Below are 21,937 nucleotides of genomic sequence, written 5' to 3' on the forward strand. Positions count from 1 at the left end.
TGGACTATAAAGAAAGCTGAGTGCTGAAGAATTGATGCTTTTGAACTGTGATGTTGAAGATTCTTGAGAATCCCTTGGACTGCAAGGAGATCCAACCAGTCCATCCTAAATGAAGTCAGTCCTGAGTATTCATTGAAAGGACTGATGCTGAAGCTGAAACTCCAGTACTTCAGCTGATGTGAAGAACCTGATGTGAAGAATTGACTCACTAGAAAAGACTTCAGCTGATGTGAAGAACCTGATGTGAAGAACTGACTCATTGGAAAAGACCCTGATGCTGGGAAAGATGGAAGGCGGGAGAAGAAGGGGACAATTGAGGATGAGACAGTTGGATGGCATCACCAACTCAATGGACATGAGTTTGTGTAAGCTCCAGGAGTTGGTGATGGACAGGGAAGCCGGCGTGCTGCAGTCCATGGGGTTGTAAAGAGTCAGACATGACTGAGTGACTGAATTGAACTGAGACAGATTTGGGATAAATGTTATTAGTAGGACTTGCAGAGGTAAATGACGTAAGAGTTGAGGGAAATGCTGAGTGATGACAACTCCTAAATTTTTGGAAAATGCAAAAAGATACTAAGTTTTTGGATAGAGAGATGGGATCCCTGAAATGTAAAATCTTCTTAAATTAATTTTCAAGTGTACAGTAGTTTAAGTTAGAATCACCAAGAATTTTGTAAAAAATTATAAGATAATACTTTAACGTAGTATGGAAGAATAAATGTTTGAGAGTAGCCAAAATAATTCAGAAAAAGAGAACTAGTGGAGGAAGATGTACTTTACCTTATAAAACTGCTTTAGTCAAATATATACCATTGGCATAGGGATAGACAAAGAGATCTGTGAAAGAGAAGAGAAAGCCCAGAAGTAAATCCTAGTGTAAATGAAATTTTAGTCTCTGAAAAAATAAAATATTTCATATCAGTGAGAAAACAATGGTTTATTTAATAGATGGTGCTGTCACAACTGTATCTTTCTTCAAGAAAATAGTGTTGGACCCTTAGCACACTAAATGCAAAAATAAATTTCACTTAAATGAAAATTCAGAATTTTAGAAGAAAATTTAAGAGTATATATATATATATAAAACCTGTGGATTGGAGAAATCTTTTCACCGTGGTAGGAAACCTAGAAGTTATAAGCATCTTTAACTATATAAACATTAGTATATTTTATAGGATAAAAGTACCATAAATAATGCCAAAGCAGGTTAGGAAAGATAACACTTTTCAGATGTATATAACATGTATAAAGGGTTATTATCTGTAATGTAAAAAGAACACATACAAATTGATATGTATTGTTGAAAACAGAAAAACTAGCAAAAGATTTAATTGTTCAGAAAAGAGCAAATTCAAATCGTTAGTAAATACATGAAAATTTGCATAACCTCGTAGCATCAAGGAAATGCAAACTGAAGTAACTTATTAGATATTACATCTTACCCATCCTGTTGATAAATTTTTTTAAAAGTGATGACACCTATAAACCTGAAACTAACACAACTTTGTAATTCAACTATATTTTAATTAAAAAGTGGTAGCACCTAGTGTTGGAAACCATGTGTATACATTCTTGTTACAGATGAAAAGAGAAAATTTTACACTGATTCTGGAAAACAGTATTATAGTATCTATTAGAATTTAAATATATCACATTTTAAAATCCAGCAAACACTTCTGGTAATATAACACATAGAAATGAGCACCAGCACTCAGGAAAATGTAAAAGGATAAATACTACAGTATTGTTTTGAAGTGGCAAAAACTGGGAACAAAATGTAAAAGTCCTTGGGTGGGGGAACTATTGAATAACCATCCAGACCATAGTCTATAATTTAATCATTTTAAAAGATACATTAGACATATGCTCATTGACTAAGGGGCTTCCCAGGTGGCTCGGTGGTGACGAATCTGCCTGCCAACACGGGAGACGTAGGAGACACAGTTCAATCCCTGGGTTGGGAAGATCCCCTGGAGGAGAAAATGGCAACCCACTCCAGTATTCTTGCCTGGGAAATGTCATGAACAGAGGAGCCTGGCAGGCTATATTCCATAGGGTCTCTCTTGAAAAGAGCTGAACATGACTTAGCAACTGAGCACACAATTGACTAACAAGAACTTTCTTGGTGCATTGTTAAGGAAGAATTATAATATACAGAGAGATATCTGTAATACACAATTTTAGTAAAACAGTGACAGAAATGATAAAATCTTCCCTGTATTTATATAGAAAATTGGAATATATGTATATTTGTGTATGGTTGAATATAGAAAAAGGCATGGAAGAGTACATAGAAGATTGTTAACATTGAGACAGAAGTGGGAAATATGAAAATAATATTTTTAAAAGATGTCCACAGTAGAAGCACTATGGGTGATATAATTTCATTTAACTAAAAAATATATGTCTTCATATGCAATAAGGAAATGAGTTAATACCTCATTTAATACCTCCTGCTTCCAATTTATAAATCAGGGTGGTTTGATTTCAAGTCATTCCTTATATTTTTCATTATTTGAACTTTTAACAATGATTATGGAAGGAAATAAAAGCTACTTTTATTTTGAGGAGAACAGAAGGAAAGTTAAATGGTGGTTCTTTTTTCCCCTGTTCATTTTGCAGTTGTGCTATATTGACTCCCAAACTGATGGTGGAATCCCTTCTTACTGTTTTGCATTAATGGTGATGTTTTTTCTACAACAAAGAAAACCCCCTCTTCTTCCTTGCTTACTTGGAAGTTGGGTAAGCATGAGTTTGTAACATGTATGTGTATGTATGTATGTATATATGTAGTTTGCTCTTGCAGAGTACTCTGTTCATAGATTTAAAGCTGGATTTCTGGTTTGTCTGTTTGTCCATCTTTTTTTTTTCTTTTAATAATTTTTTCACTACCAGTCTGGAATGTCTTTTTATACAGATTGAAGGCTTTGACCCAAAAAGAATGGATGACTTTCAGCTGAAGGGCATAGTAGAAGAGAAGTTTGTGAAGTGGGAATATAATTCAAGTAGTGCAACTGAGAGAAACTCAATTGCTGAAGAAAACAAAGCTAAGGTAGACCAACCAAAAGATGATACCAAGAAGACAGGAACAACCAACCAAAGTAATGCCAGGAAGGAAAAATATGGCAAAGTAAGCTTTTTTTGTTTTTGCTTTTGGCTTTTCTATGTGTAGAATTTGTGATGCCTTTGATTAAAACTATTTTAATAGTAGATTGACTGACTTACCTTAAGTAAGCCTCTTGGCCTCATTTTCCTCATCTGTAAAGTGAGGGGTTGATCTGGTTTAGTTTTTCAGTACCAAGATTCCTTAATGAATTCATACCTCATTTTGAAAGACTTGTATTGTTTGAATCATATCAAGGTAATTGTTTGTATCCTTTTCATTTAGATAGAAAAATTTTCCTTCAGAGATGGGCTGTGACCAAAACTGTAGTATATGATTATACTGATTATGTTGCCAGATTGGTGGATAAATGAAGACCTTATGCTTCTTTAGAGGGTGGCTTGCTTATTTAATCATTCAGCATTCATTTATTAAGGACCAGCTATGTGCCTGGCATTATCTTGGGTGCTAGATAACCCAAGATGAATATTCATGGATTATGTCCTCTAAAAGTGTGTAGTCTTTTGAAGCAGACAGACATGTTTTTACAAAAACTACATTACAGATATCATTGCTCTAGCTATACTGAATTATATGTTGTTCCCTAAACTCATATTCAAGTCTTCCACTTTCCTAGACTACCTTCTACCCTTTCCTCAAACCATCAGTACTCCCAGCTAATGATTTTGCTTATTATTATTTCTCTAAGAAAACTGAAGCAATGAAAAGAGAACTTCCAATTCCTACCACCAGCTTCCACTCTCTGCACTCACATATTCTGCCTTGCTGCCTACTTTCATAAAGGAACTTCCCCTGTTGCTGTCTGAAGTCATTTTCTTAACTTGTATATTTAGTCTCATCTCCTTGTCTATTTCAGAACATTGCCCTAGCAATTCTGTCCTGGGTTACCAATTTTTCATTCTCTATTGAATCATGCATGCTTTTATTTCTCCCATTTGAAAGAAAAATCTTGCTACACTTCCCTTCCCAGCTATTTCCTTGCTCCCTTTTGAAGAAAACCTTCTTGAAAGAATTGTTTATGTATGCTATTTCCCAGTATCTCTGTCTCCTCATAATTCACTCCACTCAGGCTTTGATCCCCATCAGTCTACCAAAACTTGTATCATCAGTGTCCTCTGCATGACTAAATCCAATAGTCATTTCTTAATTTTTATCTTTTTTTATTTGTCAGCAGCATTTGCCAGCTGATCATTTCCTTCTCTAAAAAATTTCTTAACTTGACTTTCAAGTTAAGATACCACACCCATGACTGGTTATTTCTTCTCAGTCTCTTTGTTGGTTCCTCCTTTCCTCTCCAATCACTTTAATGTCCTCGATCCCCCTTTTTTCTGTGTCTACACTCCGTTGATGGTCTCATTCAATCCCATGGATTACTTCTCTCTTTCATACCCCATATCAAGTCTGTCAGGAAATCCTTCCATCTCTACTTCAAAATAAATACACAGTTTGGCCTCCTCCCCTGTTACCATCCTGATCCTAGCCAGATGATCTTTGGCCTGAGTTACTACCACAGCCTCATAAGTTTCCTTGAATTTACCCTTCCTTCCCCATTTTATAGTCTGTTCTCAACACAACAATCAGAATTGTTCTTTTAAAACTTAAGTCAGATCATGCCCTTCTCCTTCCCTACCCTCCATTGCCCCTCATTTAATTTAGAATAAAGGCCAAAGAATTCTTACTGATTAGCTCTGTTTCCTTCTCTCGCTGCCACAGTAGTTTTCTTTTCTTTTTTTTTTTTTTAGTATGGTTTTATTATTTTTTTTTTTCCATTTATTTTCACTAGTTGGAGGCTAATCACTCCACATCATTACAGTAGTTTTTGTCATATATTGAAATGAATCAGCCATGGATTTACATGTATTCCCCATCCCAGTCCCCCCTCCCACCTCCCTCTCCACCCGATCTAGTTTTCTTTTTAAAACTATTTACACTCCTACTTTATCCTACTTTAGTGTGTTTGCTCTGTTTCCTGTTCTTAGAATACTAAAATTCTTTTTCAAATCAAACCTTCTCAACATGTCCTTTCCTGACCACTCTTTTTTAACACTGCAATCTCCTGCTTCTATATCCCATCTCCTTTACTAAACATGCTCAACTTTTTATTTCCACACCACTTTACTTCTTCTAATTTACTGTGTAATTTACTTATTAAATTTGTTGTTTATTATCTTCTTCTCCTAGAATATAAACTCCATTAAGGCAAAAAACTTTGGTTTTTTTCCACGGATATATCCCCAGTGCATGGCACATAGAAGGCACTCAATGAATAGTTGTAGAATGGAATGAGTGAATGACTGTTTTATTCTTTTATATACCTTACTGGTCACTTTTAGCCAGCATTGATCTAGCTAATTGCTGTAGAATTCAGAAACTACCTTTTCTGTTAAGACCCCTCTGATTTAGAGGCCCATTTTAGCTTATAACCTTTACTGTAAATGTTAACTGGTCTCTTCCTCTCCTAATGGTCTGTGAAATAGGACCTCATCTTGTTTGAGTGGCAGTATGCAGTAATGATTAGCAGCATGGACCCACATGGTCCAGAGTCACATCCATCTTCATAGTTGTTGAATTAATAGTTATTTATGTATAGCATTTAGAAGAGTGAGTGATGCATGGTTTACATGGGAGCTCCTGTTATTTTAATTTTTTAATCCCCAGCACAGTGCTGTGGACTTAGTGGGTTCTAAAATGTTTGTTGAATGAAGGAATTAGCTTTTGAAAACCCTGGACCTTTACATAGATTTTATAAGTAATTGCTGTAATGGAAGAGTTACACTAGTTGTTACACGGTGGTTAGCAATCTCGGCTGCACAGGAGAATCACTTAGGAAGGAAGCTTTAAAAATCTCTGTCCATTAAGTCACAGTCTTGGAAAGGGTATGGGAAATGGGAATGGGGTCAAACTAAAATTAGTGAATTTTAGTGCTCTCAGTGTGATTCTAATGTGCAGCCAAGATTGAGAATCACTGGTTTAGTGGAAAGAACACAAAATTCTAGGAGTTAGTAATCTGGGACACTGTTTGCAGCTGTGCCACATATTGTTTTTTGGCAACTGACCCCTTTATGCCTCAGTTTTTGCAAAGGTGATCCATCTCTAAGGTCTTTTTAAGTTGAAAATTAAGTGATTCTATAGTTTTGTGAAGCTTAAAGGTATTTTTTCTTTTCTAGTCTCCTTTAACATTGGAAACACCAAATCGGGTGTCCCTGGGACAGTTATGGTTAGAGCTGCTGAAATTTTACACACTGGACTTTGCTTTGGAGGAATATGTCATATGTGTACGAATAAAAGATACTTTAACAAGAGAAAACAAAAACTGGCCTAAAAGGCGGATAGCCATTGAAGGTGAGATGATATGTTATATTTCATTTGGAGAATTTTTGTCTGTGTGCTACTCGTTATCTATTTCTTTAAAAAAAATGTATTTATTTGTTTCTGGCTGTGCTAGTTCTCCATTGCCATGTACAGGCTTTGTCTAGTTGTGGCAAGCGGGGCCTGCTTTTTGTTGGGGTGCGAAGCTGTGGCTTTTCTTGTTGGGGAGCGTGGGGTCTAGGCATGCAGGCTTCAGCGGCTGCAACTCACGGGCTCTTGCAACACTGGCTCCGTAGGTGTGGTGCAGGGACTTAGTTGCTCCACGGCATGTGGAATCTTCCTGGACCAGGGATTGAACGCGTGTCCCCTGCCTTGGCAGATAAATTCTTAACCACTAGACAATCAGGGAAGCCCCCTCATCTTCTGTTTCTAAAGTAGTATTATAAATTTTATCGCTTCACCTTGTAGCACTGTATGCCACCAGGTTGTCACTAAATATTTTGGATAAATCCTTTTTAAGTCCATGATAGCTTTATAGGATTAATGCTTATTTGAAAATCTGCAGTCTGTAAATATAATGGCTGGGGTTGTTAGCTTATTTACATGCCTTTATTTTTTAATTGTAGAAAATTTCAAAATATAGAAAAATAGAATAGCTATATAAATAAATAAGGTAGCTTTGAATAGATTTGTGTCATAAAATTATGTTAAAGTATAATTTTAAAACTCAGTTTTTCATTGCCTTGTAAAGTACCTCATCTTGTTAAATGTGGCTAAGCTAAAGGAAAGAAGAACAATTGATACTGACAAATAAGCTTTCATATGAAATCTCAAGAACATTAAAATAGAAATTAATAGTAAATATTAACAAATAGTAAAGAATATTAATAATATGGCTTCCAAATTCTTAATAAAAAATTTAAATTCTACAACATTTTGCTCAGCTTTTATAGATAGGAAATTGAATTTCTGTCATCATTTTATTATTAGTCTGTTTAGACTGCACATTCTTCTGTTCCCTTCATCCTCTGTATGCCTCCTCTACTGTCAGTTGGACCTACAGATATTCTCATACACTCACATCTTTTACTCTCTTACATATGGTAAATAAAAGAGGTCTGAAGTCTGCAACCATCATAATTTCTCTGCCTTTTTTTCCCCTAGAAAAGGGAAAGAGGCTAGGTAAAGCTTTTTAAAGCCTATGAATTTCAATAACAGTAAAAAAAAAAAAAAAAAAAAAAGTAACAGATGCCCCAATCTTAGTAATATGAAGCCTGGCCTATTATTAATCCTTTTACTTAATGATCTTCAGTAGTGGAGAAAATGTGTATTGTTGTTTGGTTGGCATCATTCTTTTTTTTTTTTCCTGGGGCATATTTGTATTAAGCCTTATAAAATCCAAACACCCATAAACATTTTGAGAATTCTGTTCTATGCTCCTAATAATGAGGATTCAGTTGTCACAAGCATTTTCAGCATAGACATTTTAGACTGGATCAGAATTTAAATTTTGGTTTAATCTTTACTTTTGGGTTTCTGCTTTTCTTTCTATTATTTCTCTTTCTTTCTGTCTTTAATTTTCTAATTATTATTGAAGTTAATCTTAAAATAAGCATAACTTGAAGCCTTGAGAGTTTGACATTGTATGTTATTTGTTTAAATTGCAAAGAGTATATAACTAAAGAATACTATGACAAGGCATGAACATTATTAATAAAATGGGTCCTGGAGCTTGAAAAATTTCACTCAAAGACTACAGTGAAACATGTTAGCATAGCCTTTTCTACCAATCTCATCACTGCAATTTTGTAATTACTGAGTTGGCCTCCTCGGCCATTCTGTCATTAATTACCTTATTTTATTCTTTTCTCTCTTTTTTTTTAGTTTTTTATTTTATGATAGAAACAGAAGAAAGACATTGCTTTTTCATTTCTAGTTAGGAACTCTCACTGGGAGTTTACATTAGAAAAATTGGGGGGGGCGGGGGAAACGTACTCTGCTAACAATGTAGCTGTTTGTATAAGCTTGGAAATGTAGTTTGTTAGTAAATACTTAGCTACTGACCATTTTCTTTTTTACTAGATCCATTTTCAATCAAGAGGAATGTTGCACGGAGCTTAAACAGCCAGCTTGTCTATGAATATGTTGTGGAGAGATTCAGGGCAGCTTATCGGTACTTTGCCTGTCCTCAGAAGAAGGGTGGAAATAAATCTACAGTGGATTCCATGAAAAAAGAGAAGGGGAAAATAAGCAATAAGAAACCAGTGAAGGCTGAAACTATGGCATCCAATTGTTGCACTCTACTTGGGGAAAGCACAGAAAAAGTAAATGCGGGAAGAGGTCAACCTGATAAATGTGATGAAATGGAATGTACATCACAGCGATGTATCACTGAAGCTGATAATTTGTTGGTAAATGAACTAGATTTGGCTGAACATGGACAGGAATCTTCATCTCTTTCTACCAGTGAAAACAGTGAATTAGAGCCCAAATCAATTAAAAATCAAGATGTTTTAGCACCTTCAGAAACTTGTTTTAAAAAGGATTTCAGCCAGTATAATTGCATTGATTATAAATCCCCTGAAGCAGGTGAATCTGCTGGTGCAGACTGTAGGTCAAATTTAGAAACAGAAAGTTCACATCAGATTGTGTGCACTGACACATCTGCTACCTCTTGCAACTGCAAAGCTACAGAAGATGCTTCTGACCCTAATGATGATGATAACCACCCCATCCAGGAATTATATTATGTGTTTGATAAGTTTATTTTAACCTCTGGCAAGGTAGGATACAGTTTGTAAACACTCTGTAAGATTTTGTGGTTGTTGTATGACTCTGTATTTATGGTTTTTAGATTCAGAAATGTAAAAATAGCTTTTGTTATGTTAGACTTGTTTTGGAATGGTATTTTGGTGTATATATATATATTTTTTTTAACTTTTTGTGTATTTGCCTTTTAAGAATGTACATGAAACACTGAAAAGCACTCTTTCTGGTTGGTGTGCTTAACTTTCTCATATATGAAAGGATTTGTTACAAAAGTGAGTTTGGTAAAGGCAGCATATATTTTAAGTTTTGTTGTTTTTTTATAGATGTGATTATATTTCCTTCTACAAAGGAGAACACAGTGTAAACTTTAATAGTATTTCAAAGTTTTTTTGATGAGGCTCAGGAGCTGTTATATAAACTTAACTAAAGATAGTTGAGTTAAAACTATGTAAGGTCAGTAACCAAAAAAAAAAAAAAAGAATTCAGAACCAGTCTGCCACTCAGTGTCTGCCACTGAGCTTCTCTTTGGATTTTGGCACATTTCTCATGAGTCTTTAACTTTTCTACTTTTAAGGTGGGGTAGTCTGAAACTGTTAACTTGATGAATTTCGGAAAATAAGCTACTTTGTAACAGAAAATAATTACTTTGTGAATAAAAGTTTTAGCTAAGTTTTACATTGCTTCAAGTGCAGGGTATGTAACGGAACATATTATCAGCACCCAGTATGAAAAAATGATTATATAGATAATGTATTAAATAGAATACAAAAACCCCTGAAAAGTCATCAAGTTTTATTGTTTGACCAATAATTATTTATTAACAAGCTTTAAAAATTTTAACCTAATTACTAAACTGTATATTTTCATCCTTTTAAAGGATACTCTGTCCCATTTTGTTTAGGTGTAGTATTTAGGGCATAATGGACTGTTAAAAAGATGAAATAAATGGCAGATTTTTAGAAGAGCCTCTTAATAATATAACTGCAGCTTACATTTCTTATACTTTTTTTTCTCTGGAAACTTACCTTAGGGTAACTATTTCTCCAATTTTATTTCTCTCTGTATTTATCTGTAGCACATTTCTAGAGTTTTCTGGTAAATATGTCATTTTTATAAAGGTTTTAAAGCTGATAAAAATTTTTGTGGCACTAGGAGCACAGTATTCTCACAAATAGAAATTTCTGTGTGTATTTGGCTAGGTAAATGTCCAGACTAATCCTGGAGAAAGAAGCTAAGTTTCTAAGCATATTACAATAAAGAAAAGAGTAGTGCTCTTCCTTAATCATATATTTTTTTTTCCTCCAAGCTTGAATTTTTATTGTTTTGTTTACCTGTCTGGTAGTCCATTGGAATACATTTAAAATGGTATTGACAGGGTTTGAAAGTTAAGTTTGTGGTTATTGCCTAAGAATTGTTTCTTGTATATAGTTACTTTTAGTGTTCAGCCCTTTAGTTTGTTTTCTTGAGTACCATGTTAATGTAATAAATTGAACCAACTAGTCAAGGTTCTATAATTGATTGACTCTAAAGTTAGAAATGTTTAGAGTGAAATGAAAGGTGCCATTTGAACTTTCTTTATAATCTACTTTGTTAAAGACCTTAATAGATTAAAATGTGATACATACATTTCATTTTGGGAGCTGATCAAACTCTTTAAATTAACCTGTTGCTTTTGTATCTCCTGCTATTTCCTTTATCCTTCATTTTCAGGTAAATCTATTCCTTGATAATATCATTTTAGTGAAGAAGAAAATGTTGGCTCAAAATATGTTTATTTACATTTAATACTAAATTTCATTAATATGCTTTTTTTTTTTAACCTCTTGAAAGTACAGGCTATCAGACTGAGTTACAAAACAAGTTTCTTTTTGTACTACTTTGATTAAGTCCCTCAATAGCTTGTTTGATTATTAGATTTTTTTTTTCACCTTTGTACAGCCGCCAACAATAGTATGCAGCATCTGCAAAAAGGATGGCCACTCAAAAAATGATTGCCCAGAGGATTTCAGGAAAATTGATTTAAAACCTCTACCACCAATGACAAATCGGTTTCGGGAAATACTTGATTTAGTATGTAAAAGATGTTTTGGTAAGTCTCTTATTACTAGAGCTACTTACTGAGACTAGATTATTTCTTTAATTTTGAATATTTGTTTATTTTTTTACTTGAAAATAGTTTGCTTACATTTTGTTTGAGTAGAGTTTCTAAATAGTTTAGACACCCAACCACATGTATTTATTAACTGCCTACTAAATGCCAAAGGGAATGCAGAGTCCATAGTGTTGCTTTTAAGGTGCCTTAGACTCTAGATTTGTGCTTGTAGTTTGGTGGTCACTAAATATATGTGGCTATTTTAATTAACTAAAATAAAAAATTCAGTTCCTCAGTTAAACTGGCACACCTCAAGTACTGATGTGTACCAGCCTGTATGTGGCTAGTGGCTACTGCATTGGACAGTCTGGTTAGAGAACTTTGCTATCATTGCAGTTTTCTTGCACAGTGTTGCTCTAAATGGATGTATAAGATGTGTATGAAACTTGCCATAATTGGAAGCAGGATGTGTTACCTTTTGTAGTAGTGGTAAACAAAATGCAGTTGAAATGCAATTAATTTTTAAGTGGAGTAGATCAGAGAAATTGGAATTAATGATGTGACATTTGAGATGAGATGCATTTTCAGACATAGGAAATTATTCATAAAAGCATAGAATGTATACTTTGTTTGGGATAATAATGATCTTACATTTAGTAGAGTAAAGGTAATAGTGGGAGATAAGGCTGTAAAGATTTGAGTAAAGCCTTACATGCCATTTTCAACAAACATTTATGGTGTACCTGGAGTAAACTTTCACTCGGCCAACATTTTTTAAGTACCAGCTGTGTTCCAGGTAAGATCAAGTTTCTGATGTCATAACATTTAGTTCTCCATTGTAATTTCCTTCTTCTTCTCTTCCCTGTCTTCATCTTCTGCCACACAGCTACTTATCTGCTTTTTGTCACTATCGATTAATTTTGATTTTTCTTCAGTTCTGGGTAAATAGAATCCCATGGAATGTGTTCTTCTTTTTTTTTTTTTTTTGGTGAAGGGATCTGGCTTCTTTCACTTAGCATAATTATTTTGAGATTCATCTGTGTTGTGGTCTTGTGGTGTATATCATTGGTTCATTCTTTTTTATTGCTAAGTTGTGTTCTGTTGTGTGTATGCGTGCATACTTGGTCACTTCAGTTATATCCAACTCTGTGCGACCATATGGACTGTAGCCTGCCATGCTCCTCTGTCCATGGGATTCTCTAGGCAAGAATACTGGAGTGGTTGCCATGCCCTCCTCCAGGCATAAGAGACGTGGGTTCAGTCCCTGGGGGATCTTCCCGACCCAGGGAGTGAACCTGCATTTCCTGCTTTGCAGGTGGATTCTTTACTGCTGAGCCACCAGGGAAACCTCTGTGTTGGGTGACTATACCACATTTTGTTTAACATTCACCTGTTGATGAATATTTTGTTTGTTTCTAAAGTCTGGCTATTATAACTAAATCTCCAGTTCACATTCATGTATGAGTCTTAAGTATGGACATATGCTATAATTTCTTTTGGATAAATAGCCAGGAGTTGAAAGGCTGAACCATGGCACTTTCTTCCTTAGCAACTTAAGTAAGGTAAACGTCACTACATTTTTTTCATTGCATTTGTTTTCATTTATTGTTGTTTATCTCAATATGGACTCATGAATGTTTTATATTTTGATATATAATCCAATGCTACTACTTAATCCAATACTGCTATTTTTGTTGCCCAAGTTGTTCCAGATTTTGGGCATTGGGAGTGCTTTCGATTGACTTCTGTGATCCTTTGATACTCCCTTCAGTGTGTGGAGTTTTTGCTGTTAGTTTCTTCCTTTGTAGTTTATCACTTCCTTACTTTCTGGCCCTGAAAGATACTTTAGGATCATCATGTAAATTTCTGCTCCAGTCCTAGAATTAGACGTTTTCCCAAAGAGCCCTGTGGTTCCTTTGTTGGAGAATGGTATTAGAAACCAAGATCTGGGTGTTAGAGTGCTTGTTATTACTGGGTGGTGGTGTTTCTAGATCCTCTCCAAGCAAGAAAATTTGTGTGTATACTAACCCATGTATGAACACATATTTATAAATATTTCTCTGTGACCATCTTAACCTTTATCAAGCTAAGTAGGAGTTTGTACTGATGTCTCCAACTCTAATACATTACCATGTGGCTCTTTCTAGCCTCCTTTTCCTGCTTATCTGTAAATCTCCAACTCTTTAACAGAAACCTGGCTCCCACTGTGTGCCACCCATTTATTTAATTGCTCCATTTAAGTACACATGTATAGCATTATCAGAACTATTATCCTCTACCCCAATGGGAAGCAATTTTATCAATTAGAGTACAATGTTTATGTGCAGTTCCTTTAACTTTTAGTCTTAAAGATTCCACTTATTTTTGAAGTTATTTAGATTAGTACTGTTTCCCCCCGCTCCCTTGAGTGAAGTTTTCTTATACATTTATAATACAGCAGGATTCTTTTGCTATAGACTACATTCCATTCTGAGATTCCCTGACCTCCTAGATGATTTTTTAAAATTTGCATACCATAAAGTTGACTCTTCCTTTGTACTGCAAAGTTCTGTGGATATTTACAAGTGCATCATGTCATATATTACCATTAGAGTATCTACAGAATAGTTTCTCCACTCTTAAAAAAAGAATCACCTGTATTTCAGCTATTCAGCTTGCAACCATTGATGCTGCATTTGTTTTTCAAAAGTTGAATATTAGTTTAATTCTTTACCATATTGACTCTTTGAGTATAGAGGAGGAAATAGGAAAAAAAGACTATTCTTAAGGAGTGTGTGGTTTTATTTGGAAAAATAAATAAGATGAATATAAATGAAATCATTGGAAAACTGAAAGTATAAACTGACAAGTGGTTTGGAGAACAAAGGAAATTCAGTTAAGGAGAGGTCATTGAAGGCTATGATTGGTCAGAGCAGCTTATAAGGAAGATAGGAGTCTTGACCAGGCATTTGAGGGAACTGTTAGATGTAATTGAGTTGGGTATCGAGTGTAACTATGAGAATAGTCTTAATAGAAGGGAAAAAACAGCCTGTATACAGGAGAGAGTGGATTGTATGACAAAATACTAAATAATTTGTAGAAGAAACTATATCTTGTAGCTGTTTCATAGGGAGAATGATCATGTGAAATATACATAGATCTATAAAGTTATTTTTAAGCACTCTTTCTGCACCTTCCTTCCCAGTAACATTTATGATTTTAGTGTCAGAAAAGTCAACAAATTATGAAGAAAAATAAAATATTTAGGGTAAAAAATTGAAAACATTTTCAGATTTCATTTTCCTTACTTTTCTTTTTCTTTTTTTAAACCTAGATGAATTGTCACCACCTTTCTCTGAACAACACAACAGGGAACAAATTTTAATTGGCTTGGAAAAGTTTATTCAAAAAGAATATGATGGTATGTTGTATGTCAAAATTGATTGCTTTCATTATTGTAGTCACCTGGTTTGAGTTTCATTCATATGTATAAAAGTGTTTATTGCTTCATTCATTTGTTTGAAAGTATATTGCATGTTATGTGTCGGATACTATTCAAGTTGCTGGGGATACAGTGCTAATAAAAGAGGTGAAGCTTGCTTTCATTAAGCTTAATTATTATATTAAGAGGGGTGACAGATAATCAACTGACAAGTAAATAACACAACATCAGGAAATATAAATACTGGTAAATACAGAGGTTAAAAGGATAATGAAGAGTTATTATGGTAGTTATCTTTGGTAAGGTGACACTGGAGCAAAGCCGTGAATAATATGAAGGAGCAAGTCACTATAAATACTTAAAGAGAGAACATTCTAAAAAGGAGGAAGGAGTATTAGGTGCAAATATATCATGACTGAATTATGTTTGACATGCTTGAAAGTCAGTGTGACTTGAGTGTGTGAAGTAGATTGTCTAGAAGATTTAGGTCAGAAAGTTAGCCTAGAGTTTGGATAATGAGTCTTACAGATGTTGGGAAGAAGGACTTTAAATTTTATTTTGAATGTCTCATGAGAAGCTTCTGGAGGGTCTTAACACATAAGACCTGATCTGAAAGAATAGAGTACAGGTCCATAAGGATAAAAGCAAACGGAACATGTAGAAAGCTGTTGCGTAAGTTCAGATGAGACATAATAGTGATTTGAAAGAGTCAGTGAGAAACAAATTGAAGATATATTTTGAATGTAGAGTCAACAGGATTTGTTGATGCAATATGTGTTAGATGTGAGAAAAAGAAAGGAGTCAAGGACAGTTTCAAAGTTTTTCATTCACTTGTTGGGTGGTGCTATTTAACTGAGATGACAAAAAATGTCAAGAGCAGGTTTTGGGCATGGGGTAAAGCATAAAGAGTTCTATGGTCATATATTTTAGAAAAGGGTAAAGAGTTGATATATAATCAGAATGAACTTACATCTTTACAAGGTGATCTGTTTTGTGCTACAAGATTCTAGTTTTTAATTATATTTTGCTAGTGTATATTGACCAAATCTAAGTTCCTAATATATTAAACCCATGCACATTTTTATCTGCTGATGAATGTAGGTTCTTGTATGTCTCTCAGCTGTCATTGATTTCAAGTAGGGCCTCAGAACTGAATAGGAGGATTAAGTTTTGAAAATACAGAATTTGTTATCTAAATGTGCAGGCTATAAGAATTAATAGGGAGAATAATCCAATCCTGGTAAGCTACAACTTGTTTGAAGTAGCAACTGTTACTGAGTGACACTGAGCATGAAGGAGATGGTAAGAATAAATGTCGACATCCTAGAAATCAGTGAACGAAAATGGATGGGAATGTGTGAATTTGATTCAGATGACCATTATATCTACTCCTGTGGGCAAGAATTTCATAGAAGAAATGGAATAGCCCCCATAATCAACAAAAGGGTCCCGAAATACAGTACTTGGGTACAAGGTCAAAAATGACAGAATAATCTTGGTTTCTTTCCAAAGGAAGCCATTCAGCATCACAGTAATCTAAATGTATGCCCCACCACTGATGCTGAAGAAGCTGAAGTTGATCAGTTCTATGAAGACCTAGAAGACCTCCTAGAACTAACACCTAAAAAAGATATTCTATTCATTATCAGGGATTGAAATGCAAAAGTAGAAAGTCAAGATATACCTGGAATAACAGGGAAGTTTGGCCTTGGAGAACAAAATGAAGCAGGGCAAAGGTTGACTAAATTCTGCCAAGAAAATGCATTTAGTCATAGCAAATACCCTTTTTCAACAACACAAGAGATGGCTTTACACATGGACATCACCAAGTGGTCAATACTGAAATCAAATAGATTACATTCTGTGTAGCCAAAGATGGAGAAGCTGTATTCAGTCAGCAAAAAGAAAAAAGAAAAGACCTGGAGCTGACTATGGTTCAGATCATCAGCTTCTCATAGCAAGATTCAGGCTTAAACTAAAGAAAACCGGGAAAAACACTAGGCCAGCCAGATATGACTTAAATCCCATATGAGTTCACAGAGGTAGCAAATAGATTCAAGTGATTAGATTTAGTTAGCTGTGTATCTGAAGAATTATGGACAGAGGTCTGTAATATTGTACAGGAGGTAGTGAACAAAACCATGCCAAAGAAAAAGAAAAGCAAGAAGCCAAAGTGGTTATCTGAGGAAGCTTTGCAAAGAATGAAGAGAAGTGAAAAGCAAAGGAGAGAGTGAAAGGTACATCCAATTAAACGCAGAGTTCCAAAAATAGCTGGAAGAGACAAGAAAGCCTTCTTCAATCAACAGTGCTTAATAATAGAAGAAAACAACAAATGGGGAAAGACTAAAGATCTCTTTAGGAAAATTGGAAACGTCAAGGGAACATTCTGCCCAAAGATGGGCACAGTAAAAGATAAAAATGGTAGAGACCTTTAGTAGATGCTGAAGAGATCAAGAAGACATGGAAAGAATACACTGAGGAACTGTGTAAAAAAGATCTCAAAGAACCAAATTACTATGATGGTGTGGTTAGTCATCCAGAATGAAACATCCTGGAGTGCAAAGTCAGGTGGGCCTTAAGAAGCACTGCTGTTAATAAAACTAGTGGATGCAATGAAATTCTGGCAGAACTAGTCATATCCCTAAAGAATGATGCCATCAAGGTTTTGCATTTATTATGTCAGCAAATCTGGAAGCCAAGAAGTGGCCACAGGACTGGAAAAGGTCAATCCTCATCCCAGTTCCCAAGAAGAATAGTACCAAAGAATGTGCTCACCATTGGACAGTTGCACTCATCTCCCATGCCAGGATGCCCATGCTTAAAACCGTGCATGCTAGGCTTCAGCACTGTGTGAACCATGATCTTCAGATGTCTAGGCTGGGTTTAGGAAAGGAAGAGGAACTAGAGATCAAATTGCCAACATTCGCTGGATTATAGAGAAAGCAAGGGAATTTCAGAAAAACATCTATCTCTGTTTCGTTGACTACACTAAAGCCTTTGACTGTGTGGATCATGACAAACTGTGGAAAGCTCTTTGAGAGAGAGGAATACCAAACCATCTTACCTGTCACCTGAGAAACCTGTATGCAGGTCAAGAAGCAACAGTTAGAACCCTATATGGAACAACTGATTGGTTCAAAATTGAGAAAGGATTGAAGGACTGTCTGCTATCACCCTGTTTGTTTAACCTATATGCTGAAACATCATGAGAAATGCCAGGCTGGATGAGTTACAAGTTGGAATCAAGATAGGTGGGAGAAACATCAACAACCTCAGATATGTGGATGATACCACTCTAATGGCAGAAAGTGAAGAGGAACTAAAGAGCCTCTTGATGAGGGTGAAGGAGGAGAGTGAAAAAGCTGGCTTAAAACTAAATATTAAAAAACTAAGATCGTGGCATCTGGCCCCACTACTTCATGGCAAATAGAAGGGGAAAAGGTGGAAGTAGTGACAGATTTCCTCTTCATGGGCTCTAAAATCACTGCAGATGGTGACTGTAGCCATGAAATCAGAAGACGATTACTTCTTGGCAAGAAAGTGATGACAAACCTAGACAGTGTGTTGAAAAGCAGAGACATTACTCTGGCAACAGAGGTCCATATAATAAAGGCTATGGTCTTCCCAGTGGTTGTGTACAGTTGTGAGAGCTGAACTGTAAAGAAGGCAGAACACCAAAGAATTGATGCCTTTGAACTATGGTGCTGGAGAAGACTCATGAAAGTCCTTTGGACAGCAAGGAGATTGAACCAGTCAACCTTAAGGGAGATCAACCTTGACTATTTACTGGAAGGACTGATGCTGAAATTGAAGCTCAGGTATTTTGGTCATCTGGTACAAACAGCTGACTCATTGGAAAAGTCCCTGGTGCTGGGAAAGATTGAGGGCAGAAGGAGAAGAGGGTGTCAGAGGATGAGATGGTTGGATGGCATCACTGATGCAATGAACATGAACTTGGGCAAACTCTGGGAGATGGTGAGGGACAGGGAGACCTGGCGTGCTGCAATCCATGGGATTGCAAAGAATCGGACACAACTGGGCGACTGAACAACAACAAAGCGTGAAGGAATAACCCTATTATAATTTACATCAAATGGATTAATCCCTCAATTTTAGAGAAGGATTAATTCTATATACTGAGGTGATGTTTGTTATTTGAATTGTGCCCTAAAAAAAACCAGTTTATTTCCAAGAACTAAATCTCTAAATGTTGGTTTTAACTATTGGTATTGATGTTGAAAATGAATAAAAGTAGATGAATTTATGAGATAGTTAATTTGGAAGAAACTAAAGGACTTGGTAAGAGTTTGGATGTGGAAGTTGAGAAGTGTTAAGAACCACATGTTTATTTCTGGTGTAGCCAGCTGAGTAGATGATGATCCTCTTTGCTGAGAAACAGGGATTATAGGAATAATAGTAGATTTGAGGTGAAGCTGCTAGTTTAGTTTGGACATGTTGAATTTATGACGTCTGTGGAAAAATGGAAAAAGCAGTTTGACACATAGGTGTAGGATTTTGGTTAGAACATTTGGACTTTAGGTGAGTGTTTTGGAATTTTTCAGTACATTTGCCAGTGGTAGGTAATTTAAGCTGTGGAATTGGATAAAATCATCCTGTGGTAGGCCGTTAGTAGTTAATAGAAGATTTGTCTTTCTGGTAATTATATAACTTTTGACTTTTGTTTTCCTTTACTTAGAAAAGGCAAGATTGTGCTTATTTGGCTCTTCTAAGAATGGATTTGGATTTCGTGATAGTGATTTGGATATTTGTATGACACTTGAAGGCCACGAAAATGCAGAGGTAAGAGTTATTTAGTGTTTGGAAAGGGATGTGGAAGTTTATTTTCTTCCAATGATGAATCTGTTTTTAATTTTGTACATAGAATTGAAAAAAAATGTATGAAATCATTCTTTGTATAAATATATTAGCAGTAGCAGTGTTTGAAATGTAAAAGCATTAGCATTATTGTTTTAAAAGACATTCAAGTATTTGAGTAAATATACTGTTTAAGTGATTTTTTGATGCAAAAACCATGTCACCAATAATTACAAGTGCTTTTCAATGAATTTTTGAAAAAAATATGCCATAGAGTTGGAATTTTTTTTTTAGAGCCAGTGAGAAAATGTTGCTTTAGTTTGGGTAGGAAACATTGATCTCACTTATACTATCTTTTCATATCTCCTCTGTTAGGTTATGTCTCTGTATCACTAAAGATAGAAAATAAAGGTGGACATTTAATTTATAAATGGATTGTGTTCTGCAAGTTAATTATAATTTGGGGGCACTCAAAGCACATTTTTTTTTTAATATAAGAATTGTTATAAATGATGTGTTCTAGGATAGCTTTTAGAAACTCATTTTGGGGTGGGAAGGGGAACTAACATTTGAATCCCCAGTATACACTTTTACATACATTTCTCATTTCACTCTTAAAACCACCTTCGAGGTAGATAATTTCCCCCATTTTACAGATGAGGAAACTGAGGCTTTGAGAGATAAACTGACTTGCTCAAGTTCACACAGCTAGTAAATGTTGGAGCCGGGATTCGTACCCAGGTCTGTCTGTCTCCAGAGTTCATGCTCTTTCTGTTGTATCCCACTGCTTCTCTATAATTTATTTAACCCATAATGTAGTTGAAATATAGTACTAATAGTACTGTAGAACCTAACCACTACTTTCTGAGATTGAAAGCTTTCTGAGTTGCACCATGAGATGCCAGGAGCAAACCTTCCCCCCAGAGCAGTCTCAGCAGTGGGAGTGGGTACTTACGTTTTCCTTCTTTGTGTACCAGGCCTCAACAGTGGGAATAAGATTGTCCAAACTCCATAGAGAAAGAGACTGAATGGACAGGAAAGAAGTGTCCCAGGCCTTCCTAGCAACAACTAGAAAAGGAGGATATCCCTGTAGTTGCTTGTTTCTTTACCAGCATAGCTGTTGGGATTTATGTTTCCAATTCAGGGACTGCTTGCAAGATTGGGGTGAGGCCGAGCTTCTGGCATCTTTAGTGGTGTCAGTATACCCTCTGTTGTATTATAAAAGAATTCAGCAAAATAGTGTATCTGTGAAATAGCTTTTTCCAAAAAAAATTTCATTGTTAGAACCAAAGAAAAGATGGCAGTGATGCCTGGTAGATGCTTATTTCTTGTCCCAAGAAATTGCTTCTGGTGTTAATATCTTTTTGTTCTATAAATAAACTGAAAAGTTGTAAATTTTTTAGTTCTCCTTAACTAACTTATACTCAATGGCATCTACTTGGGAAGATGACATTCTGAAGGGCAGAATTCCCTCTTCCATTCTGAAGGGTAGGAATTGAGGGAATAGGAAATGGTTTTTACCCAGGGAGGAGGTTAGAGTTTTAGATCTCTTCTATGTAAAATTTAATAATCAGACCTCTAGTCACTAAGGGTTTGTATATTGTATAGTGTCTGTGGTATTCACATGGGAAAATTGAAACAATGAAAAATACTAAATTTTTTTTCAGATGAGCCATATTTGAAACTTTTAATTTAGCATAAATTGTATTTTTGTATAATAAAAATACCATCTTTTATTATGGATTAATTCTAAAGATTCCGTTGAAATCCTCAGGCTGAGTTGTAGTGGCTCCTCTTTTCTTGTAGCTAAAAAGAACATTTTGGGGATATGCAAAAGTAATTTTAGTAGTAGGTATAGGCATTGAGCTTAATTCAGTTAATTTATGCCATTATCTTCCTGTTCCTTATGATTATTGTTACCGTATCAGCTTTGCTGTCTAGTTTTTAAATAACCAACACATTTAAATTGGCAGAGGTAGGAGGTTTTTTTGGAAGAAGTAGGTGTTGGTAATGGTAGGATTATTTTTCTTCTCCTCATCAACATACAGTCCTAAATGACAGACTTAAAGTACAGCTGTGTGTGAAGTACGTTGCTGAGTGCTTTACATAGGTGTCTCATGTAATCTTCCAGATACTTTGTAGAGTATGAGTTTATGATTATCTTGATTTTATAAATAGTAGTGTGACACTCAGAGAGGTTAAGGATCTGGTCAAAGTCGTACATCTAGTCAGTACTTAGGTTCAAGATTTGAATCCAAGTTTGTCTAAATTTAGAGTCTGTTCTTAATCACTATACTGTTTTGCCTTTACCAAATCCATCTCTGGTTGTTTATCGGTGTATTTTAAAATATTATTCTCCTGTTTTTGTTCTTCTCAAACTATAATGCGGATTTGAATGACCTGG

At 35.3% G+C, this 21,937-nt stretch overlaps 1 protein-coding gene across 7 annotated transcripts in view; it reads left to right on the plus strand.

Annotated features, from left to right (window-relative positions):
- The window catches only part of TUT4 (terminal uridylyl transferase 4), a 128,908-nt gene that overhangs the window by 73,399 nt on the left and 33,572 nt on the right, over positions 1-21,937 (plus strand). For all 7 annotated transcript variants that reach the window (XM_020871444.2, XM_020871447.2, XM_020871445.2 and 4 more), the window contains exons 10-16: positions 2,626-2,745; positions 2,921-3,133; positions 6,295-6,469; positions 8,519-9,219; positions 11,144-11,294; positions 14,611-14,697; positions 19,415-19,518. In XM_020871444.2, coding sequence (XP_020727103.2) covers positions 2,626-2,745; positions 2,921-3,133; positions 6,295-6,469; positions 8,519-9,219; positions 11,144-11,294; positions 14,611-14,697; positions 19,415-19,518 — 1,551 coding nt within the window. The remainder of the gene's footprint in view (positions 1-2,625; positions 2,746-2,920; positions 3,134-6,294; positions 6,470-8,518; positions 9,220-11,143; positions 11,295-14,610; positions 14,698-19,414; positions 19,519-21,937) is intronic.

Source organism: Odocoileus virginianus, chromosome 5, assembly GCF_023699985.2.
Source record: "Odocoileus virginianus isolate 20LAN1187 ecotype Illinois chromosome 5, Ovbor_1.2, whole genome shotgun sequence".
Classification (NCBI taxonomy): Eukaryota; Metazoa; Chordata; class Mammalia; order Artiodactyla; family Cervidae; genus Odocoileus; species Odocoileus virginianus.